The sequence below is a fragment of the Monodelphis domestica genome, chromosome 4, assembly GCF_027887165.1.
Source record: "Monodelphis domestica isolate mMonDom1 chromosome 4, mMonDom1.pri, whole genome shotgun sequence".
Taxonomy (NCBI): Eukaryota; Metazoa; Chordata; class Mammalia; order Didelphimorphia; family Didelphidae; genus Monodelphis; species Monodelphis domestica.
Genome location: NC_077230.1, coordinates 244,095,403 through 244,117,838, shown reverse-complemented (window position 1 = coordinate 244,117,838; position 22,436 = coordinate 244,095,403). Strand labels below are relative to the sequence as shown.

The following is a 22,436-nucleotide window of genomic DNA, read 5'->3' as shown; positions in this document are numbered from 1 at the left end:
ACTAACAATTGCATTTTTATCTGCATTTGTATTTGTGTGACCCATTACATTTATAAAGAAATTCTTAACCTTACAAAATATAGATAACTGTTTTTTCCAAAAACTTAAGTATCAATTTATTTTAACTAATTATGAAATAGATATACTCTTGAGAATATTTGAGTTATTGTCCTATGATTATTTCAAATGAAACTGCAGTCTTAAAAATCCTATATATGGCTGACATTTTTTTAAACTAAATCCACTGCTTTACTCATTTATTCTGGTAAACAACACAGCAATTACCTTAATAGCAAAACTAGAACAATTTGCTACATTGGGATGCATGAGAAAGTAATTTGACTTCAAAAACAAATTATTGGAAGAAATATCATGTCCATGAGGCCAGAAGGGAAAAAAATGAGCACAATAGATAATTTAAAAATATTTTAAAGTAAAAAAAAATCCCTTTGGGGAAAGAATAAGAAATAATAACTCACTGTGAGTATTGCAGCAGTTAATTTTTCCAATACTGCCACAAAATTCAGTTAAAAAGAGGGCAGCTAAACAGCTTGGTAGATTGAGAGCCAGACCTAGACACAGGTGATCCTGGGTTCATATCTGGCCTCAGATACTTCCTAACTTTGTGAACCTGGACAAGTCACTTAACACCCCAACCCCACCCCCTGCTTTGCTCTTCTGCCATGGAACCAATACATAGTTTTGATTCTGAGATGGAAGGTAAAGGTTTTAATTTTTTTTTCAATTAAGAAATATAGAATAAAAAATTTAAGTAAAATAAATTATATTTCTTGATAATGCTGTCATAGAAACATAGATTTAGAACTAGAAGGAACCTTGAGGAACATCTAGTCTTATCACTCTTATTTTATACTTGAGAAAACTGAAAAGCTCAGAAGAATGAAAAGATTTGCCTGTGGTCACACAGCTAGTGCACAGGGTTTGAACCTAGGCCTTAAACTCCTTCTCTTTTAGATACACCAGTGATTTTCCTAAAGTAGAAATCTGACCCTGCCCTCTTCCTTCTTCATTAAGCATTAGGGACGTCTTATTACTTCCAGGATAAAATATAAAATCCTCAGTTTAACATTTAAAGTTCTTCACAACCTGACCCCCTTCCCTACCTTTCTGGTCTTTAGAGTTCCTTCCACATACTCTGTAATCCAGCCACACAGGCCCTCTTGCACAATCTTACACATGAAACTAAATCTCCTGACCACACTTCGTCTTACTCCCTCTTTCTCTCCAACACCTCCCCGCCCCCCACCCCTCCATACCAGGAATACTTTTCTTTCTTTCAAAAAAGTTTTTTTTATTTTTTTTTCAGTTTATTAAGCATTCATTCCCCCACCCCCTATCTTTCTTTTATTACATGATCAGTATGCTTGGTTCTCTGGAATCACAGTTGATCATTTAATTTAAAAGAATTTTTAAGTAATTCAAGATTGCTCCATTTTATAATATTAATATTAGGTAAATTGTTCTTTGGAGTCTGTTCACTCTGCATTAATACATACCTGTATTTCCATTGCCCTTTAAGACCATCTTTTCCCTCATGTCTTATAGCACAGTAGTATTTTTTTATATTTATATGCCACAGTTTGTTCATTCACTCCCCAATTGATGGGTACTCTCTTAGCTTCTAGTTTTCCTGGTTATTTTTCTTTTACCATTACGAAAATAGCTACTAGAAATATAAGACCATTTCTCTTTCTTTTTCCCTTTCCCTTTCCCTTTCCTTTTCCCTTTCCCTTTCTCTTTAGTACACAATTCCAAATTGTTTTCCAGAATGGTTTAACCAATTCACACCTGCACTAGCAACATGCAAATATACTTGTTTTCCCACAGAATTTCAGAATTATTTTAATTTGCATTTCTTCAGTTATTAGTGATTTGGAGTATTTTTATGACTGGATAGCTTGAGTTTCTTCCCTTAAAACTACCTATTTGTACCTTTAGACAAGTTATTAATTAGGGCTCCAATTTTTTTTAAATTTCCTTTCGTATTTTAGAAATGACATTTTTTTGTCAGAAAAATTTGTAGGACAAAATTTTTCCCTTCTTTTAGCTGTTTCCCTAAGCTATACTTATTTGCTCAGAAACTTTTAAATTTTATGTAATTAAGTTGTCCATTTTATCTTTTGTGTTCCCTTTCTGTCCCTTGTTTGGTCATGAATTCTTCCCCTATCCATATATCCATACAAATCACCTGCAGAGAAATATAACAAGTATTATGCCAATGAAAAACAGAGGAGATAAGAGTCAGAAATTTCATTTAAAATATTACAGAATGTATAAAATACTTGGGAGCCTACCAAGATCCATACAAAAATTATATAAATAGATACAGAACATTGTTTAATTGGAGAAATGTTAATCATTCATGGATACTCTGAACCAACATAATAAAAATTTTAAAACTACATAGATTCCTTTACTTCTTCAGTGCCAGGAAAATCAAACTGCCAAAGGATTGCTTTGTAGAATTTGAAGAAAAAAAAACCAATTCATGCAGAGATACAAAATAGCAAAAATCTTATAGAAAATTATGGGGAAAGGTAGGAAGAAAGGACCTAGCAGTACCAGATCTCAAAATGTACTACTATAAAGCAGTATTTCTCAAAATAATTTGGTATAGCTTTAAAAAATAGACCAATTAATGGAATAGATTTAACATAAATATACAGAAGTAAGTAAATGTAGTAGCCTGGACTTCAGTAAGCATGAAGACCTCAGCTAAGGTTGTATTTTAATTAAAAAAAAAAAACCTGCTGAACATATTATGTTAATTCTAAATGGTCTTCTTTCACGATTTGGTTCAAATTCTACTTTCTTTAAGAAGCCTTTTCATGTCTTCCTGTCCATGTCCTCTCCACCCACCTCAGTTGACTAGTTAATGCTAATAATGCATATTGTTTTGTTTCTTATGACATAGGTAAAAAATATTTTCATAGTTTTGTGTTATAAAGTCTTTTAAATCCTATATTATTTCTGTGTTACAATGTTCATAAAATGTTAATTTGGGGAAAAGTGCTCTTTAAGTGGAATAAAATTTATCTTGAAATTAATTTCTAGTCATTTATTTAAACATGTGGCTTTTTTATAGGAAGACCTAAGTGTTTTCTGTCACATAGTGAACACTATTATGTATTAGAAAAATGCTGGATATAGAGTCATAAAAGATGTGAGTTTCTACCCTGTCTCTGATACTTAGTATTTGTGGGAGCAGAAGCAAATTATTTTACCTCTGAGTCTCAGTTTCCTCAGCTGTAAAGTGTAAGCTTTAAAGTTTCATGTCATCTAATGATCAAGAATACTTAATACAGTTTAAGAAAATGCAAGTAGCATGGAACCATTTCATCTTTATTGGTTGATATTTGGCTTCCATTTTGGGGGTTGTACAGAATCTATTTTTTAAAACTTAAAGTGGATTGTTATTTCTTGTACTTAATTTCTTTAAGAATCTGATCATATGTATACTCTCACTACTAACGTCAATCATGGTCTCTTCATTAAGCCCTATTTTGTTAACTTATCTTGTGCCTGTACTTCTGGGTTTATAAGTAGCTCTATTTTTCAAAGTACATGTCAGTGAAGGATGTGCTTTAGACCCTAGTGAGATGGAAAGGTGCTTAAAGACTTGGTATATCTTCTGAGCTAAATTTGGAAAGGGTTGGACATGAAGTGATTCTTTTTTCAAGTTAAAGAAACTTATTTCCTCTAAGAAAAAATATAACTCTTTGGCTTTTAAAATCCTTCACAGAATGGTGATGACTAGCCTTTCCACCCTTACTGTATATTCTTCTTCATTTGCTGTATGGTTCAGCTGAATGGGCCATGTTGGGTCTTCACTCACCGCATTCTCATCTCATTGCCTTTGTATAAGTCATGCCACATGCCCATAATAAACTCCCTCTTCACCTCAGCTTCTCAGAAGCTAAAGATTCTTTTAAGGCTTAACTGAAATCCCATTTCCTTCATCAGACCTTTCCTGATCTACTCAGCTTTTTCTGTTAGTCCCTTTTCTTCAAAAATAATTTTTTTTCTTTGTCACATCTCCCCTGATAGAATGTAATCTTCTTGAGAGCAGGGATTATTTCATTTTTGTCATTTGGTTCCCAGCACCTAGCACATTGTAAGCTCTTGATTAAATGCTTCCTCAACTGATAAAGGAAGAAAAGTAGTTAGTCTTTTGGTTTTGGTTATCTAGTAATTGCAGCTTTTAAGAAATATGTTAAAGAAAAATGGAAAACATTTTTCACTAACTTAATGCCAAAGCACAATTAATATGGTGCCTGAGACTTTTTTTGGTCATGAATATTCTGAGTGTTATTCCTAAACAGAATTTTGATGTATATGAATGATCATCTATTTTTTGAGGTATCTTGATAGCTGCATTATTAATGTACAATTTTCAAGTATGTCAAACTGGTTGCCTAATATCTCAATTTGGTTTTTGTTTTTGTTTTTTCCTAGGACTTCAGGACAGGTTATCTCCAGGAACAGAGAAAAAACAGCAAAGTGGAGTCAAGTACATGCAGCAGCTTCATGGGCTTGAAAGATCACTTGGGGCATGACCTAGGCCACCTTTACGTGGAGAGCACTGACACCCACATAAGTGCTATTGTACCTTGGTCAATGGTGGAGAAGCCAACAATGGATAAAGTTAACTCCAGGAAGGAAGATATGGAAAAGGTGGTATCTGAAGAAACTGGAAGCTCCAGTTGTGACTCAGAAGAAAACACAAATTCTGATAACGAATCAGAACAATTGGGTAGCATTGCAGTAGAGCCATGCTTGTTTACCAAGACTCATAGACAACTCTGTAGGTCTCCCTGTTTAGAGCCTCACATATTCAAATGCAACGAAATCTTGCAAGAACTAAAAACAGAGGAGAAACAGTCAACACATAAGGAAGTAAAGAAGCCCCCAGATGTGGTGAAAGAATACCAAACCAAACTGGAGTTTGCACTTAAGTTAGGTTATTCTGAAGAACAAGTTCAGCTTGTGCTAAATAAACTTGGTACTGATGCTTTAATCAATGATATCTTAGGAGAACTTGTCAAACTTGGAAATAAAAGTGAAAATGATCCAACTGTTAGTACAATTAACAGTAGCATAAATCGAGAAACATCTTCCCTAGAATCTCAGAGGTCTGACTCTCCACTTCCAGAGATTGTGACAGATGATGGCGAGAATCTAAGACCAATAGTTATTGATGGCAGCAATGTGGCAATGAGGTACATAGAATAGCTTTCTTGACTGATAGTTGCTGAAGTGGTTTCTTGTTTTGTGACTGTTTATTCTATCATAGTCATAACAAAATGAATTAAGTTCTCTCTCCATTCCTCTTGATCCAGAATGAGCTCATTTATTAGTTATTTGAACTCTTTCCTTTCTAACATCATACATTCTCAAACTTGTCACTTTTATAAATAAAATATCAGTTTTAGAGGGCACCTGGGTAGCTCAGTGGATTGAGAGCCAGGCCTAGAGATGGGAGATCCTAGGTTCAAATCTGGCCTCAAACATTTCCCAACAATGTGACCCTGGGCAAGTCACTTAACCCCCATTGCCTCGCCCTCACCACTCTTCTGCCTTGGAACCAATACACAATATTGATTCTAAGACAGAAGATAAGGGTTTTTAAAAAAGAATATCCGTTTTTATCACTGATATGCTAGAAATGAACATTTTGTAAGATTATACAACAACATGGAGTCAACTACCTATTTCTATATGAGAACTAGTAACCATTGGGGCAATCCTAATTCTTAGAAAATAAATTAGAAATTTTTTCTTATATGTGAAAAAGTAACTCTAGCTTTTAGTTTCCTAATCCATCTTTAAGAATTGTAGTTAAGGAACAGCATCTTCGGGAATTGGAAAAACTGAATAAATTAACATTTACCAATGAAAAGGCATATTAATATTTGGATGGATTGATTTTATGAATTATTCATTTTAGATGAATTTTTTTGCATAGGGAAGTTATTCATATGTTCCTAATTAATTGAGAAGTGACATGCAGATGTAAGAATATTTTGTCATCTAGTGTGTATTTTTATTAGAGGGTCAAGAAAAGTTCAGAAGCTTCTTGACTAAAATAATTTGATGGTCAAAAGTTTAGTGGCCAATGAACTACCAGGTAGTCATTTGGGAACTTTAAATTAGTCCATGGAAATACATTTTCACGGTTAGCTGTCCAATCAGATACCACTGCCCACTGCAGTTCCAAATTAACTTAGCACTTTCTTGGACTGTTGAAAGTTCACATAAAACTATAAGTATTGTCTATACCTTTTGATGCAAAACCATTTTCTATTCTGTCCACAGTAGTCTTTTAATGTGGCCATGGATTTGGATAGTTTGGGTTTTTAAAAAAAATAGATGCATAATAAAGGATGCATATCAGATGCAAAATAAAATGCATCTGATAGCATTTCCTCAAATAACTAAGAAAGCCAAAAAGCCTTTCTCCTCTACCAACTAATAGAAGAACCTCGCCTGATTTTTAACATCCAAAGAAGATTGAAAATACAGCTTTATCATTCCTCTCTACCACCAGAAAATATGCTTTGTCAGAGCTTCAGTATTTCACTTGAACTTTGAGTATTGTAGGAAAATGAGTATTTATTTCACTTGCCTAATCACAACCCATTAATGTATTCTCATCCTGTGTAATCCTCTCCAGGATCTCTCATCCATCAAAGCCTCAAGAAACATGCCAGAGGGTTATTTTTCAAAATATTATATAACAAAAAAGTTCATCTGTTTTCATATATTCATACCACATGACCAAACCAACCTCTCAGTCCAATCATTCATTATTTTAAAGTTGTCCTTTATCCTGCCTCTAGGTCCTCATGGAAAATGTTCTGAAGTTTACCTACACTCACCATATGTTGGTCACTGCTTTCCTTTTCATTCATTGGAAAAATAGTATTTCAATATTTGTAACCATGCATCAGTGTCAGAATAATATTTGCATGTTTTAAAAAAAGGTTTTCTGCTGAGAACAGCAACTTGGAATTGTTAAAAAAAACACTACACAATTTACCTAGTATAATCTAACCCACTCTCTTCTTCCCATTCAGTTCTGAGCCACTCATTTGTTCATCCATAATACTTGCCCTAGCTCTATTAACTCAGTTGACTGACCATATCTTGGATATGCATGTCTGAGTAATTGACATTTTTCACCCATTTAGTTTTCCATTTATAACTCTTCTGATGATCTTTTGGTTAATCATTATCTTATAAAATAATACCTACAAATGGTCTATGAATTGATATAATCAACGCAATATAATCCACAAATGTGCATCTGGATGACTTCACCCTAAATAAAGAATCCGTCTCATTTTTATCTGTATTTATCTTCACTGATGAAAACACCATTAACAAAAGCAACTCTCAAAAAAAATCTTAACAAGTGCTTAACAAATTCATGAGAGAGTCCTTTAAGGCTATATTCTGTAGAATCCATCTTTTCCCTGATAGCAGTAAAAACAATGATATCTTGAGACATCTACACCTTTTAATCAATTGTGTACTTAAAGGATCATAGGTGAGTCTGCCTGTTCTCTTCTTTTTTTTTTTTAAACCCTTACCTTCCTTCTTGGAGTCAATACAGTGTATTGGCTCCAAGGCAGAAGAGTGGTAAGGGCTAGGCAATGGGGGCCAAGTGACTTGCCCAGGGTCACATTGTTGGGAAGTGTTTGAGGCCAGATTTGAACCTAGGACCTCCCATCTCTAGGCCTGGCTTTCAATCCACTGAGCTACCCAGCTGCCCCCTGCCTGTTCTCTTCTTATCATATACTTATCTATGTGTAGATAATACTCATAAAAGATGAGGAAGTAGGCATATGTACTCAGTAATATTCTTACCATTGTCTTTTCTCCCTGAGGTACCTTGTAAAATAATTCCCCAGTGATCATTGCCTTTAGCTGGATTCCTTGGTGTGTGATTGGTCTGGCACCAGGAGTCTTTCCTAACTTCATCTTCTACACTGGGGCTGAGGTTGAGAGTCTTAAATGTTATAGTTTATCCTTCCCTTACCATAAAAAAAATATTATTATGGAAACTTTGATAAATCCATTGTCCTATATAGAATTTTTTGTGATTGCTCTTGGGGTGATGTAGCCCAATTGGGTCTCACATCAAAATTTCTGAGGATTTGTTTCTATTTCTATTTCCACTGATTTTTGTTGGTAAAACTGCTTACAATCTTCCACCAACTTCCTACATGAAGTTTTGCAAATGAATCAAGCCCTTGGCTGCCATATATATCTGCTTGGCAGAAAGATGAAATGTTTATGTTTATCTTCTACTATAGTGACTGCTTTTCTTGAGTTAAACTTCTATAGAAAATATATGATAATCAAAGTCATAGCTTTTTCTTTTCCCTTTTCCCATTTTTTATGATCAGAAGCTTTATTTGAATAAGTCATGTTAAAATGTTAAATGTCTGCCTAGTTTTCTTATAATTATATTTCTTATTTAATATTGATTTTGGCCTTTATTCTGACTAATTAATGGACTGATTTTAATAGGTCTCCCACATCAGAAATTAGTCATTTCCTTGCTATTGAAATAGTCCATTTATGTCTTGTGATGTTTTACAGTGTTTGCCATGTCCAGTACCCTCAAGTTCTCTTCTTTGAAGAAAATATTCATGGTATGTAGGCATATGGCTTCTGAGTAGTCTGTAAGTTTATAGCCTCTTGTTTCTAAAACTTGAGCTGAATTTTCCAATATGTTTAGGATAATATAATTATAGATTTGGACCTGGAAGGGACCTTAGAGATCACCCTTTCCAACTCCTTTATTACTGTAAGGTAAGCCAATTTGATTAGGAAACTGAGACCCAGAATAGTCATAAGTTGCCCAATGCTATTACAGACCAAAGTAGGGAGAGAAGCAGTTTCAAGTGATGTCATTTACCTTCAAGAACTAGAACAGATAGCATTTTACTTCAAAAGAATACTTTAAAAATCTTTATTGATGTTTTATTTTAACCATATATATATATATATATATATATGTATATATATATATTTTTATTGATGTTTTATTTTAACCTTATATTTTTATATAAGGTTAAAATAAAACATCAATAAAAAAAAAATATATATATATATACCATCATCTCCACAGACCTCTGTATCTCCAGTGAAAGGAGAACGATGTCTTTTTCATCTTTTAACCTGGGCCATGCTTGGTCATTCATTATAATTACATAGCCTTCCGTTTTGTTGCAGAGTTTTTGTCATATAGATTGTCATTGTGTATATTGCTTTCCTCATTCTGCTTATTTTATTTTGCATGAATTACTGTAAGTCTTTCCATTCCCAGTTACCTCTGAATATTTGTTATTTGTTGTTATCCTTTCCAATGTCCCCCTCCTCAGTAAACTCTCAGTATAGCAAAGTACTTGTTGACTTTATTTGGAAAATCTTATCAAATTTTATAGTTTCTCTCCCTCTTCTTACCCTGTAGTAAATGTTGCCACTTTTACTTGCCACTTGTCTTTGTGATAGTTGTTTTGCTTGTTGTGTATATTGTACATAGTTAAGTGATTTGTTTGAATATTTCATAAATGCTTTGGAGTGATTGATAAAATCAACTTCCAACTCCCTTTTTTTTCTCCTCCAAGGATAAACTGTGCATCGTCATTCCATTTAACTATTATTTTCTTTTGCTTTTTGTTTATATTAGAAAACATCAATATACTGACATGATGTAGTTATTCTATTAATTTATTTCTTTTAATTACAATGGAAAAATTTAGGTTCACAACCATAAACCAAAAAAGAGCTGTAATTAGTAGGGATTCTTACCAAATATTTATATCCTGCTACCTAAAAGACCTATATAATGTGGCATTCACTTTAATACTTTTAATACATTGGTTTTCTCAAAGTTTAAAAATCTTAGTTTTAAATATATGGCTAAGGAGTGAATACGTATAGTATGTGAATGTTCTTTTAAGCTAAATTATAATAACAATTTGATTTATAAACCAGTCACATAATGTTTCTTTAAAAGAGACATTTACTATATAGGGTCAATATGTATATAAAGTTCCTTATATATGCACAAACTTGATGTCCTCTTGGTCTAAGTGGTTCTTTGAAAATATAGGTTAAAAACACAAGGATAAGATAGATCCATCTTTGAAATACAAACAAATAAAGCTTTTTAAAATTATTAAATTTCCTTTAAACAGTAGTTTTATTAGAGAGCCCATTTTTAACTCAAAGGATTCTTTCCCTGTAACTAATGATATGGGCAGTAATACCAATCTTCATCTGGGGAAAATTAAGTACTCCTTATTCCTCACTGCAGTCCTCACTGCCTGAAAAGGATGCTATAGAGAAATAATTGTCTCATTCTATAGAAGTTCCCATTTCCTTGAGTTTAGTTTCATTTTTGTTCTAAAATAATAGTGATCTCTTAATAATATGCATTTCTTTTTAAAATTTACTTTTCAGGGTGAACTATAAGGTAATGAATTAAAATAAAGTTTGTTGTCTTTCTAACATTTCTATAGTGCTTACTATGAGCAAGGCACTGAACTAAGAAGTTTACAGTGATATCATTTGAAAAATCACAAATTGAAAAATGTACAAAATAATTGTTGTTCTAAAATCTGAACTTTGGGGAATGTTATGTAGACATAGACCTTAAGAGACTTTAGAGATTTCGAATTCTTCATTTTAATAGTTCAAAAAGCCACCAACTGTTGTCAAGCTCATTTGCTTCTTTGGGTTAAATTATCATCTCTGTTGTATAACTCTGACCTTGATCACTGACTATTGGATGTTTCTAGTCAGATATCCCATAGGTATTGCCAATTCATTATCTTTCCTCCTTCAGACTCATTATGAACTTCTCCACCAAACTTCCTGTTTCTCTTAAGGAGACCTATCATTCTTCACATTACCCATGTTAAACAGAGAATCATTCTAGACTGTCTCTTCTATATCACCTACCATATCTAAGTTTCTATAAACTCTTTCATTCTGTTTGCATAAGATATCTTGAATTTATCCCTTTTTTACACTTATGTAGCTTCCACTCTAATTCAGGCATTCATTTCTTTTCCCTTGGACTATTGCAGTGGTCTCTAGTCCAGTGATAGCAAACCTTTTAGAGGTGGTGTGCTGTTCCCTCCACACACCCACATACCCCCAACCAGCATTACCCCATACAGGGGAGGGAGGAAGTGCTCCCACTATGGCTCTAGTCCATCTTCCACAAAACTGCTAAAATCCTACTTCCTCAGAATTGTCAATGATTCCCCATTCCTTCTAGGTTAGAATAAAACTTCCTCAGGTTGGCATTTAAAGTCCTGAATGTTCTATTTTTATCTTATATTTCAAATCTTATTTCACATGTATTCCCTTCACACATTCTACATTTCTGGCAAACTGGCTTATATGCTATTACCTGAACTTCATATTCTACCTCCCATCTCTGTGTTTTTGCATAGGCTATTGCTGATACCTGAAATTCACTCCTTTTTTTTTATCCCTCAGTACAGTTTTCTAGCTCAAATTATCGTGTCTATACTTTGCTGTTTACATACATGTGGTACTCCTCTAGAATGTAAGCTCCTAGATGTTAGGAACTATTTTTCATTTTTTCCCCAGTTGCTAGCACAACTCCTTTCGGCACAGCATGCATTTACAAATGCTTATTAGATTGTGTTGTGTTAAAAAATCATTTTGTATTATTTTTGTAATTTGGTTTTAGATGAGCTCTCTTAGAATACCACGAGCAAAGTATTATTTTTGAGCAGGTACTTTAGTCAACTGTGAGAAAATCAAATTGGAAAAAAAATTCAAAGAGCATCTCTGCCTGTCCTTTTCTACAACATCATTGCCATGAGAAATATTAGAAACTTTGATATCTTTCTCATTTACAGATTTCTTCATTCTCTATAATTTCTGAATTACTATTCCCTTATTGAATATTTTGCCTAGGTTTCAATCAGTAATCTTTACCTACCACAGAGAAGTATGTAAATGATCATTTTGAAGTAGTATTTCCTATTATAGGACAATAATAGTGTAAGACTCAGCTGTAAATACACATGACATTTTTGTCTTGGAAGTAGTCTTATTGGGAGCATGGTCATATTTCAATATGAGTTGCGCGTGGTCCTAGTAACCTTTTTTGAAAATGATACCAAAATACGAGAGTCTTCAAATTTCTGTTCTGCTCAGTAAATGTTTACCTTTGTCTTGTGCCCTTCATAGGACCCTTAGTCTAGTACTAAATAATTAAACTTTGAGATAATTGTTATTAATAGCCCCATTTGATGATGAGGAAACTGAGGCAAACAGAAGTTAAGTGATTTTCAAAGATCACACAACTAATAGGACTCTTAAGGCTACATTTGAACTCAGGTCTTCCTGACTCTAGGAAGGCTCTATCCACTGTGCCACCTAACTGACCCACAGCAGGTGGACTTCTGATTCATTTACCTTTTCTGAAGATCCAAATCATTTAATAAATGTAATGTTTTAGGAAAAGACTTTTTTTTGCTAGTTTGTTTTCTGTTACCTTGAAAGGTTGGAATAACTAGCTATATTATATAGCCTCCAAAAAGTATTGAGAGGTAGGTTTTCCCTGAATAACCATTGATTGGGTATGTTGTGGAGGAAGTTCTTGTTCAGGTATAGATGGATTATGAGGGCCTTTCCAACTTCAAAATTCTTTTAATTTCTGCTGATCGTTCTTTGAGCAAAGCTTTTTTCTTTTTTTTTTTTGCTACCTAATACATTTCAAGATGTTCTTTTGTTACAAGTAAACTTAATCTAAAATCACATTGCTAATTAGATACCCTGTGCATTCATTAGGGGACAGCTAAAAGTGTGTTTCTCTTATGTAATTTAATTTTGGAAGAAAGGAAACCTATTTCATGGTGATTCTATATAAGGTTCATTTCCATACATATTAATATTAATCTCAGACTCATAAGATGACTCCAGGATTCCTTAAGATTTCTGAAAATGGAAGATTCCCCAGCTTTTCTTTTCCATTATTTTACATTTTTTACCAAGGGAGAAATCTTATACAAAGTAAACCTAAATTCTTTATGTTGCAATTTAATTCCATTTTCTATGGTTTTGTCTTGAATGAGATGGAGAAAAGCTAGTCTTCTATCTTTGAGAGGTCAAACAAAGCATGAAAGAGGAAGGATTTGTTCTAGCCGAGTAGGGAAAGGAGAGTAGAGTTCATGGAGACTATGGCACCAGAATGCAGCCTTAAAATAAAGGAAGGATTTCAATATGCAGAGATGTGGATAACATAAAAATTATGTTCCTAGCTTTATTTTACCTGGATACAACATTTATTATGCACATACTGTGTGCCAAGAACTGTGTGCTAAGCATTGGGAGCACAATGCAAGCAAAAAAAAAAAACAACCAACAAAAACAGTTCCTGCCTTAAGGAGTTTACATTCTTTTTTTGGTTTTTTTACATATATTATTTCATTTAATTCTCACAACCACTCTTTTTTTTTTAACATTATGTTATTTGGTCATTTCCAAACATTATTCATTGGAGACCAAGATCGTTTTCTTTTCTCCCCCCCCCCCCCACCTCTCCCCTAGCCGACGCGTGATTCCACTGGATATCGCATGTGTTCTTGATTTGAACCCATTTCCATATTGTTGGTATTTGCATTAGAGTGTTCATTTAGAGTCTCTCCTCAGACATGTCCCCTCAACCCCTTTAGTCAAGCAGTTGCTTTTCCTCGGTGTTTTTACTCCCACAGTTTGTCCTCTACTTGTGGAGAGTGTTTTTTCTCCTAGATTCCTGCAGATTGTTCAGGGACATTGCATTGACACTAATGGAGAATTCCATTACATTCGATTGTACCACAGTGTATCAGTCTCTGTGTACAATGTCTACCTGGTTCTGCTCCTTTTGCTCTGCATCACTTCCTGGAGGTTGTTCCAGTCTCCGTGGAATTCCTCCACTTTATTATTCCTTTGAGCACAATAGTATTCCATCACCAACATATACCACAATTTGTTCAGCCATTCTCCAATTGAAGGGCATCCCCTCATTTTCCAATTTTTGGCCGCCACAAAGAGTGCAGCTATGAATATTCTTGTACAAGTCTTTTTCCTTGTTATCTCTTTAGGGTACAAACCCAGCAGTGCTATGGCTGGATCAAAGGGCAGACAGTCTTTTATCGCCCTTTGGGCATAGTTCCAAATTGCCCTCCAGAATGGTTGGATCAATTCACAACCCCACCAACAATGAATTAGTGTCCCTACTTTGCCACATCCCCTCCAGCATTCATTACTTTCCATAGCTGTCATGTTAGCCAATCTGCTAGGTGTGAGGTGATACTTCAGAGTTGTTTTGATTTGCATCTCTCTGATTATAAGAGATTTAGAACACTTTTTCATGTGCTTATTAATAGTTTTGATTTCTTTATCTGAAAACTGCCTATTCATTTCCCTTGCCCATTTATCATTTGGAGAATGGCTTGATTTTTTGTACAATTGATTTAGCTCTTTGTAAATTTGAGTAATTAAACCTTTGTCATAGGTTTTTATGAAGATTCTTTCCCAATTTGTTGCTTACCTTCTGATTTTAGTTACATTGGTTTTGTTTGTACTAAAGCTTTTTAATTTGATGTCAAAATTATTTTACATTTTTGACTCTTTCTAAGTCTTGCATGGTTTTAAAGTCATTCCCTTCCCAAAGGTTTGACATGTATACTATTCTGTATTTGCCTAATTTACTTATAGTTTCCTTCTTTATGTTCAAGTCATTCATCCATTTTGAATTTATCTTGGTGTAGGGTGTGAGGTATTGATCCAAACCTAATCTCTCCCACACTGTCTTCCAATTTTCCCAGCAGTTTTTATTGAATAGTGGATTTTTGTCCCAAAAGCTGGGATCTTTGGGTTTATCATACACTGTCTTCCTGAGATCACTTGCCCCAAGTCTATTCCACTGATCCTCCTTTCTGTCTCTTAGCCAGTACCAAATTGTTTTGATGACCGTTGCTTTATAATATAGTTTGAGATCTGGGACTGCAAGGCCCCCTTCCTTTGTATTTTTTTTTTTCATTATTTCCCTGCATATCCTTGATCCTTTGTTCTTCCAAATGAACTTTGTTATGTTTTTTTCTAAATCAGTAAATAAATTTTTTGGAAGTTCAATGGGTATGGCACTAAATAGATAGATGAGTTTGGGTAGGGTGGTCATTTTTATTATATTGGCTTGTCCTACTCATGAGCAGTTAATGTTTTTCCAATTGCTCAAGTTTAGTTTTAGTTGTGTGGAGAGTGTTTTGTAGTTGTGTTCATATAGTTCCTGTGTTTGTCTCGGGAGATAGATTCCTAGGTATTTTATTTTGTCTAAGGTGATTTTGAATGGAATTTCTCTTTCTACTTCTTGCTGCTGAGCTGTGTTGGAAATATATAGAAATGCTGATGACTTATGCGGGTTTACTTTGTATCCTGCAACTTTGCTAAAGTTGTTGATTATTTTGATTAGATTTTTGGTTCAATCTCTAGGATTCTTTAAGTAGACCATCAAGTCATCCACAAAGAGCGATAACTTGGTCTCCTCATTGCCTATTTTAATGCCTTCAATTTCTTTTTCTTCTCTAATTGCTACTGCTAGTGTTTCTAGTACAATGTCAAATAATAGAGGTGATAATGGGCATCCTTGTTTCACTCCTGATCTTATTGGGAATGCATCTAGTTTATCCCCATTGCAGATGATATTAGCTGATGGTTTTAGATATATACTGTTTGTTATTTTTAGGAGTGACCCTTCTATTCCTATGCTTTCTAGTGTTTTTAATAGGAATGGGTGTTGCATTTTATCAAAGGCTTTTTCTGCATCTATTGAAATAATCATGTGATTTTTGTTGGTCAATTATGTGGATGGTTTTCCTAATATTGAACCAGCCCTGCATCCCTGGTATAAATCCTACTTGATCATGTGAATGACCCTTCTGATCACTTGCTGGAGTCTTTTTGCTAGTATCCTATTTAAGATTTTTGCATCTATATTCATTAAGGAGATTGGTCTATACTTTTCTTTCTCTGTTTTTGACCTGCCTGGTTTTGGGATCAGTACCATGTTTGTGTCGATAGTATTGAGATTAGCTGTTCTTTGAATATTTGATAGAATTCACTTGTGATTCCATCAGGCCCTGGGGATTTTTTCTTAGGGAGTTCTTTGATGGCCTGTTGGATTTCATTTTCTGATATGGGATTATTTAAGAATTCTATTTTTTCTTCTGTTAGTCTAGGCAGTTTATATTTTTGTATATATTCGTCCATATCACCTAGATTGGTATATTTATTGCCATATAATTGGGCAAAGTAACTTTTAATAATTAACTTAATTTCCTCTTCATTGGAGGTGGTGTTGTCCCCCTTTTCATCTTTGATGCTGTTAATTTGCTTTTCTTCTTATCTTTTTTTAATTAGATTGACCAGTACTTTGTCTATTTTGTTTGTTTTTTAAAGTGCCAGCTTCTAGTCTTATTTATTAGTTCAATAGTTCTTTCACCTTTGATTTTATTAATTTCTCCCTTAATTTTTAGGATCTCTAGTTTGGTTTTCTTCTGGGGGTTTTTAATTTGTTCTCTTTCAAGTTTTTTTATTTGAATTTCCAATTCATTGATCTCTGCCCTCCCTAGTTTGTTAAAATATGCATTCAGGGACATGAATTTTCCTCTGATTACTGCTTTGGCTGCATCCCATAAGGTTTGAAAGGATGTCTCACCATTGTCATTTTCCTCAATGAAATTATTAATTGTTTCTATGATTTGTTCTCTAATTAACTGATTTTGGAGTATCATATTATTTAATTTCCAATTAATTTTTGATTTGGTTCTCCATATAACCTTACTGATCATTTTTTATTGCCTTATGACCTGAAAAGGCTGCATTTATTATTTCTGCTTTTCTGCATTTGTATGCCATGTTTCTGTGACCTAGTGTATGGTCAGTCTTTGTGAATGTGCCATGTGGTGCTGAGAAGAAGATGTATTCCTTTTTGTTCCTATTTATTTTTCTCCATATCTCTCTTAACTCTAATTTTTCTAAGATTTCATTCACTTCTTTTACCTCTTTCTTATTTATTTATTTGATTCATCTAAATTTGATAGTGATTGGTTCAAATCTCCCATTAATATGGTTTTACTGTCTATTTCCTCCTTCAATTCTCCTAGTTTCTCCATTAGAAATTTGGGTGCTATACTGTTTGGTGCATACATGTTGATTAGTGATATTTCCTCATTATCTAAAGTCCCTTTTAACAAAATATATTTATCTTCCCTATCCCTTTTAATCAGGTCTATTTTTGCTTTGGCTTTATCAGATATCATAATTGCAACTCCTGCCTTCTTTCTGTCAGTTGAGGCCCAGAAGGTCTTACTCCATCCTTTAATTCTGACCTTGTGAGTGTCTATTCATCTCATGTGTGTTTCTTGAAGACAACATATGGTAGGGTTTTGGATTCAAATCCATTCTGCTATTCATCTATGTTTTATGGGTGAGTTCATCCCATTCACGTTCAAAGTTATGATTGTCACTTGTGGACTCCCTGGCATTTTGATATCCTCCCTTAATTCTGACCTTTCTTCTTTAGGTACAACCTTAAAAGCCAGTGATTTACTTTAAATTAGTCCCCCTAGTCCCCTCCCTTGATATGTTTCCCTTTCTAGCCCCTCCCTTTTTGTTCCCTCCCCCTCCCCCCTCTCCTTCCCTTCATTTTTGTGTTCCCTCTCCTCCTACCCCCCTTGGTTTTCCCTTCTCCCTTACCCCGTTGGATGAGATAAAATTAAAGATCCCAATGGATCTGGATGCTCTTCCCTCTCTGAGTTGATTTCACTGAGAGTAAGGTTTAAGTAAAAACTATCTTCCTCTCCTTCTTATAGGAGAATTCTTCCCCTTCCCATGTGTATCTTTGTGTGAGAAAGATTTTTCTATTTAGTTTTTTTTCCTATTTCTTGGAGTATATCTTAGTACCACCAATGATTCCCCCCCTCCCTTTTTCTTTCTATTCCCCCTTTCTCCATATCTTCTTGATGCCCCAAACTTTCCCTATGCGGATTCTTCTTACTACTCTAATGATGCATACAATTTTGAGGGTTACACCTTACATTTTCCCCACATATTAATATATATAAATTGATATAAATGTAGTCCTTATAGAAGAGAGTTTGAATAAAAGAAAATGATAACATTTTTCTCCTTTTCCCTTTCCTTCATATTTATCTTTTCATGTTTCTCTTGCTCTTTGAGTTTGGATATCAAGCTTTCCACAGAGCTCTGGTCTTTTCTTTACAAACGTTTGGAAATCTTGTATTTTGTTGAATACCCATACTTTCCCCTGGACGTATATAGTCATTTTTGATGGATAGTTGATTCTTGGTTGAAGACCCAGCTCTCTTACTTTTCTGAATATCATGTTCCATGCCTTACAGTCTTTCAGAGTGGAAATGGCTAGGTCCTCTGTGACCCTAATTGGTGTTCCTTTATATTTAAGTTGTCTTTTTCTGGCTTCTTGTAAGATGTTTCTGTTTGCTTGGAAGCTTTGGAATTTGGCAATTACATTCCTGGGAGTTGTCTTTTGGGGATTTAGTGTAGAGGGTGTTCTGTGAACTCTTTCAATACATATTTTGTCCCCTTTTTCTAGAATCTCTGGGCAGTTTTCTTTGATGATATCATGTATTATGATATCAAGATTACTGTTTATCTCTGGTTTTTCGGGCAGACCAATGATTCTCAAGTTGTCTCTCCTTCCTCCATTTTCCAGGTCTGTCACCTTGTCAGTGAGATATTTTATGTTGTCTTCTAATTCTTTAGTCTTTTGACTTTGCTTTATTAATGCTCGTTTGCAAGATTATTGTCTTCTAGTTGCCTGATTCTGAACTTTAAAGACTGGTTTTCCTTTTCAGTTTGGTTTGACCTGTTTTTTGAGGCTTTGAGCTGTTTGTTTCTGCATTTGCATATTTTGGTCTCTCATATTGCTGAGTTCCTTTTGCATTATTTCCCATTTTTCCTGCCAGAAGGCTTACATCTTTTTGATAATTTCTGATTTAAATTCTTCAAGAGTTTGTGGAGAATTTCCATTTCCTTTGGAAGGTTTTGGAGCATTTGTTTGTGTTTCCTCTTCTATCTCATCTGTATTTTGTATTTTTGCTCCATAAAAATGTGTCCAAAGTCACCCCCTTCTTCTTGCTTTTCTTGGTGTTTGGAGGCTTTTGCACTTCTGTATTGTTTTCCATCTTTATCTGAGTGAGGAGGACTGGCTCTTAGTGTATCTGTATGATGTTCCAAGGCTTTAGCCCCAGGCAAATTGTCTGTTTTCCACAGCTGCACTGTCTTCCCGGGGAAGCCCAGGGTCTTCCCTCCCCTGCCTGCCAGCATTTCAGGTGTTACTGCTCTCAGTTCCCTCCAGTTGCTTCTCCGCTGCCTTACTTCCACGCTCTGAGCCTGGCACAGCACTGTTGCAAGGTACCTCAGTGCCTTTGCCGGCCCTGAGGTTTCTGTCCTTTCAGAAGACCCTGCACTCTAAGGGGAGGGTGGAGTCCTGGCCTTCCTGAGTTCTGAGGGCTTCTGATGGGATTAGTTTCAGCTGGGTTGTGCCCTGAAGCTGCCCTCTGTGTTGGATGCCTGGAGACTGGCCCAGGTTACTGTCAAGGTGAGCCCTTTGGAGCAACCTCTTTGCAGGCCCCGAGGTTTTTGTCCTTTCAGAAAACCCTGTACTCTAAGGGGGGAGGGGTCCTGGCCTCCCTGAGCTCTGAGGGCTCCTGATTGAATTAGGTTCAGCTGGGTTGGACTGGATGATCCCCCAAGCAAAAACCTCCCGTGAGACTCTGATGGAGCACCCCCCCGCCCCCCGTCTCTCTCTGTTTCCCTGCTGTCTGTGTTGGATGCCCCCGAGACTAGCTCAGGTTGCTTTCAATGTGAGCCCTTCAGAACAGCCAGCCCTGAGGCCCTTTTGCTGGCCCTGAGGTTCCCGCTGCTGCCGCGGGCTCAGCTCTCTGGGTTGGGAGAGAGGGGTCCTGGGACCTTCCTTCTGCCTTCCCCTTAGAGCCCAGTGATCTAGGATTCCGGCTTTTGGGGGGCTTACCTTTTGATCCAAGTCCAGGAGGAGGATTCCCCGGCTCTGTCCTGTTGTTCAGTTTAAATTTTGGTCCCCTAGGAGCATTCAGTTTGTGATCGGTAAGGAAGGGTTTTCAGAGGTCTGAACTTTTGCTGCCTCTAAGTCGCCATCTTGACTGGAAGTCAGGAGTTTACATTCTAATAGAGGAGGACAATATGTAAAAGGAAGAAGAACTTTAGGAGAGATTGGGGGGGTGGGGTACCCTCACAGGGGCTTGGTAGAAAACTTTCGAGATTATGGGGCAGGGTTAGGAGAGAAGTGAAAATGTCTAGTCTGGGCATTGCTTAAATGACCTGGCAGGAATCTGTCAATCAAAAGGGGGGGGACACAGAGGCAGAGGACTCTTCAGAGTGAGAAGGCTGCTGGAGCAGGCAGAGTTGGACTGGAGAGTTTGGGGTAGAATGAGTCAAAAAGGTACCTTTCTCCCTAAACTCTATATTCCAGCTAAATTGAGCAGTTTGCCATCCCAACATTCTTTCCTCCCTCCATGCATTTATTCATGTACTTAGTGTCAGTTCCCACCTTCATCACCACCAATTGAAATTCAGTTCAATTTATTAAGGACTACTATGTGCCAGGTGCTATGGTTAGGTGCTAGAGGTACAAAAGAAAAATAGAGCTCTTTGTCCTTAAAGACCTTACATTCTACTAGAAGTCCTGTTCTCTGAAGACCAGTCAAATGCTACCTCTTCCAAGTAACCTCCCTATTTCCTTCATCTAGAAGTAATCCCTCCCCAAGATGGTCTCTCATAGTTTATTTGTACCTCTAATGTACTTTACATTTGTGCATTTAGTATTCTGTTAGATTCTGTAATCCTTGAGGGGACAGGCTATTTTATGTATTTCTGTATATCCCTCAGCCTGGAAGGACATAAAATATTTGTTGACTTAATTTCTGAAATACTATCTTTCAGCCATGGGAACAAAGAAGTATTTTCCTGCCGTGGAATAAAATTGGCAGTTGATTGGTTTTTGGAAAGAGGCCACAAAGATATTACAGTGTTTGTTCCTGCCTGGAGAAAAGAACAGTCAAGACCTGATGCTCTCATCACAGGTAAGCTCTGGTGTAATGTGGGTTGATCAACTCTGTGATTTCTTCTGGGTAGTTAAGTCATCATTGTAAACTCTCCACTGATGAAGAGCCACAACTATCATCCTAGAGATATTCAGGCCACTGAAAGGTTAGGTAACTTGCTAGTAGTCAGGCAATCAGTATGTATGTGTCAGATGTAAGACTTGAGCCAAGATCTTCTCATTCCAAGGTTGACCCTCTAGCTATTATGCCATGTTTCCTCTAGAGCTATTATTTCACCATTTTTACTTCCAGTAGAGGAGAAGGATATATCTTTCATTGTTTTATACTGGATAATTGACTGATCTGGCTGCTATGTTTTAATGATGAAAAAAGCCTACATTTGGTAGGTATGTGATTTGTGCTTACTTCCCTCTGTTAACTAGAGAAGTAAATCTAGCTTAATAAGATTATAAAACCTTTTGACTAATTCTATAAGATCCCTCTTTAATACATAGGAGGAGATAACATATAGTACCTGAGTACTACCCTGAGAATTAGGAATCCTGGTTCTTTTGCCTCTGAATGACTTGTTGGGTGACAGTGGGTACAAGGCATTTAACTTCCCTGGGCCTGCAATTGTTTGGAAATTGAAGGAATTGAGTTAGTTGATCCCTAAAGATTCCTTTCAGCTCTAAAATTCTGTGATACTATTCTTATCACTATAGGTCACAAAAACACCTACAGGATGAAGTTGGGGCTAATGTTAAGTTTAGGAGTGGAAAACAAAGAAGGCTAAGAATGTTGCTTGATACCGAATAAAATAAACTGAATCAGTCCTCATAAATAGTAAACTTGTACTATGTATTATTTTATTTTATAAAATATGAAAGGCTTATGTAAAACTAATAAGAGATCCATAGCAGTTTAGAATATATATTTTAACTTGAAATATTTAGGAACTTTGATCAATGCTATAGAACTAATTACTCCAGTGGATTTGTGAGGAAACACACAGTCCACTTCCAGATAGGGAAGTGATAAAGTACAGATTAATTTTTTTTTGGACCTGGCTAATGTAGGATCCTATTTGTTTTGCTTGACTAAATATTTGTATTTTTTTCTTTCTGAATGGGTGAAGGATAAAGAGAATTCAGGAGTAAAAATGATAAAAATTATTTTTAAGAGTATAAAAACATAGAATGTTTCAGTTGTTAAAAAAAATACGCATTGTAGGCTAAGAGTTGTAGGAAG

General features: G+C 35.5%; 1 protein-coding gene across 4 annotated transcripts in view; it reads left to right on the top strand.

The window, feature by feature from the left end:
* Positions 1 to 22,436, top strand: part of ZC3H12C (zinc finger CCCH-type containing 12C) — an 88,870-nt gene that overhangs the window by 54,439 nt on the left and 11,995 nt on the right. For all 4 annotated transcript variants that reach the window (XM_056794432.1, XM_007494870.3, XM_007494871.3 and 1 more), the window contains 2 exons: positions 4,477 to 5,240; positions 21,085 to 21,224. In XM_056794432.1, coding sequence (XP_056650410.1) covers positions 4,549 to 5,240; positions 21,085 to 21,224 — 832 coding nt within the window. In that variant the 5' untranslated portion in view covers positions 4,477 to 4,548. The remainder of the gene's footprint in view (positions 1 to 4,476; positions 5,241 to 21,084; positions 21,225 to 22,436) is intronic.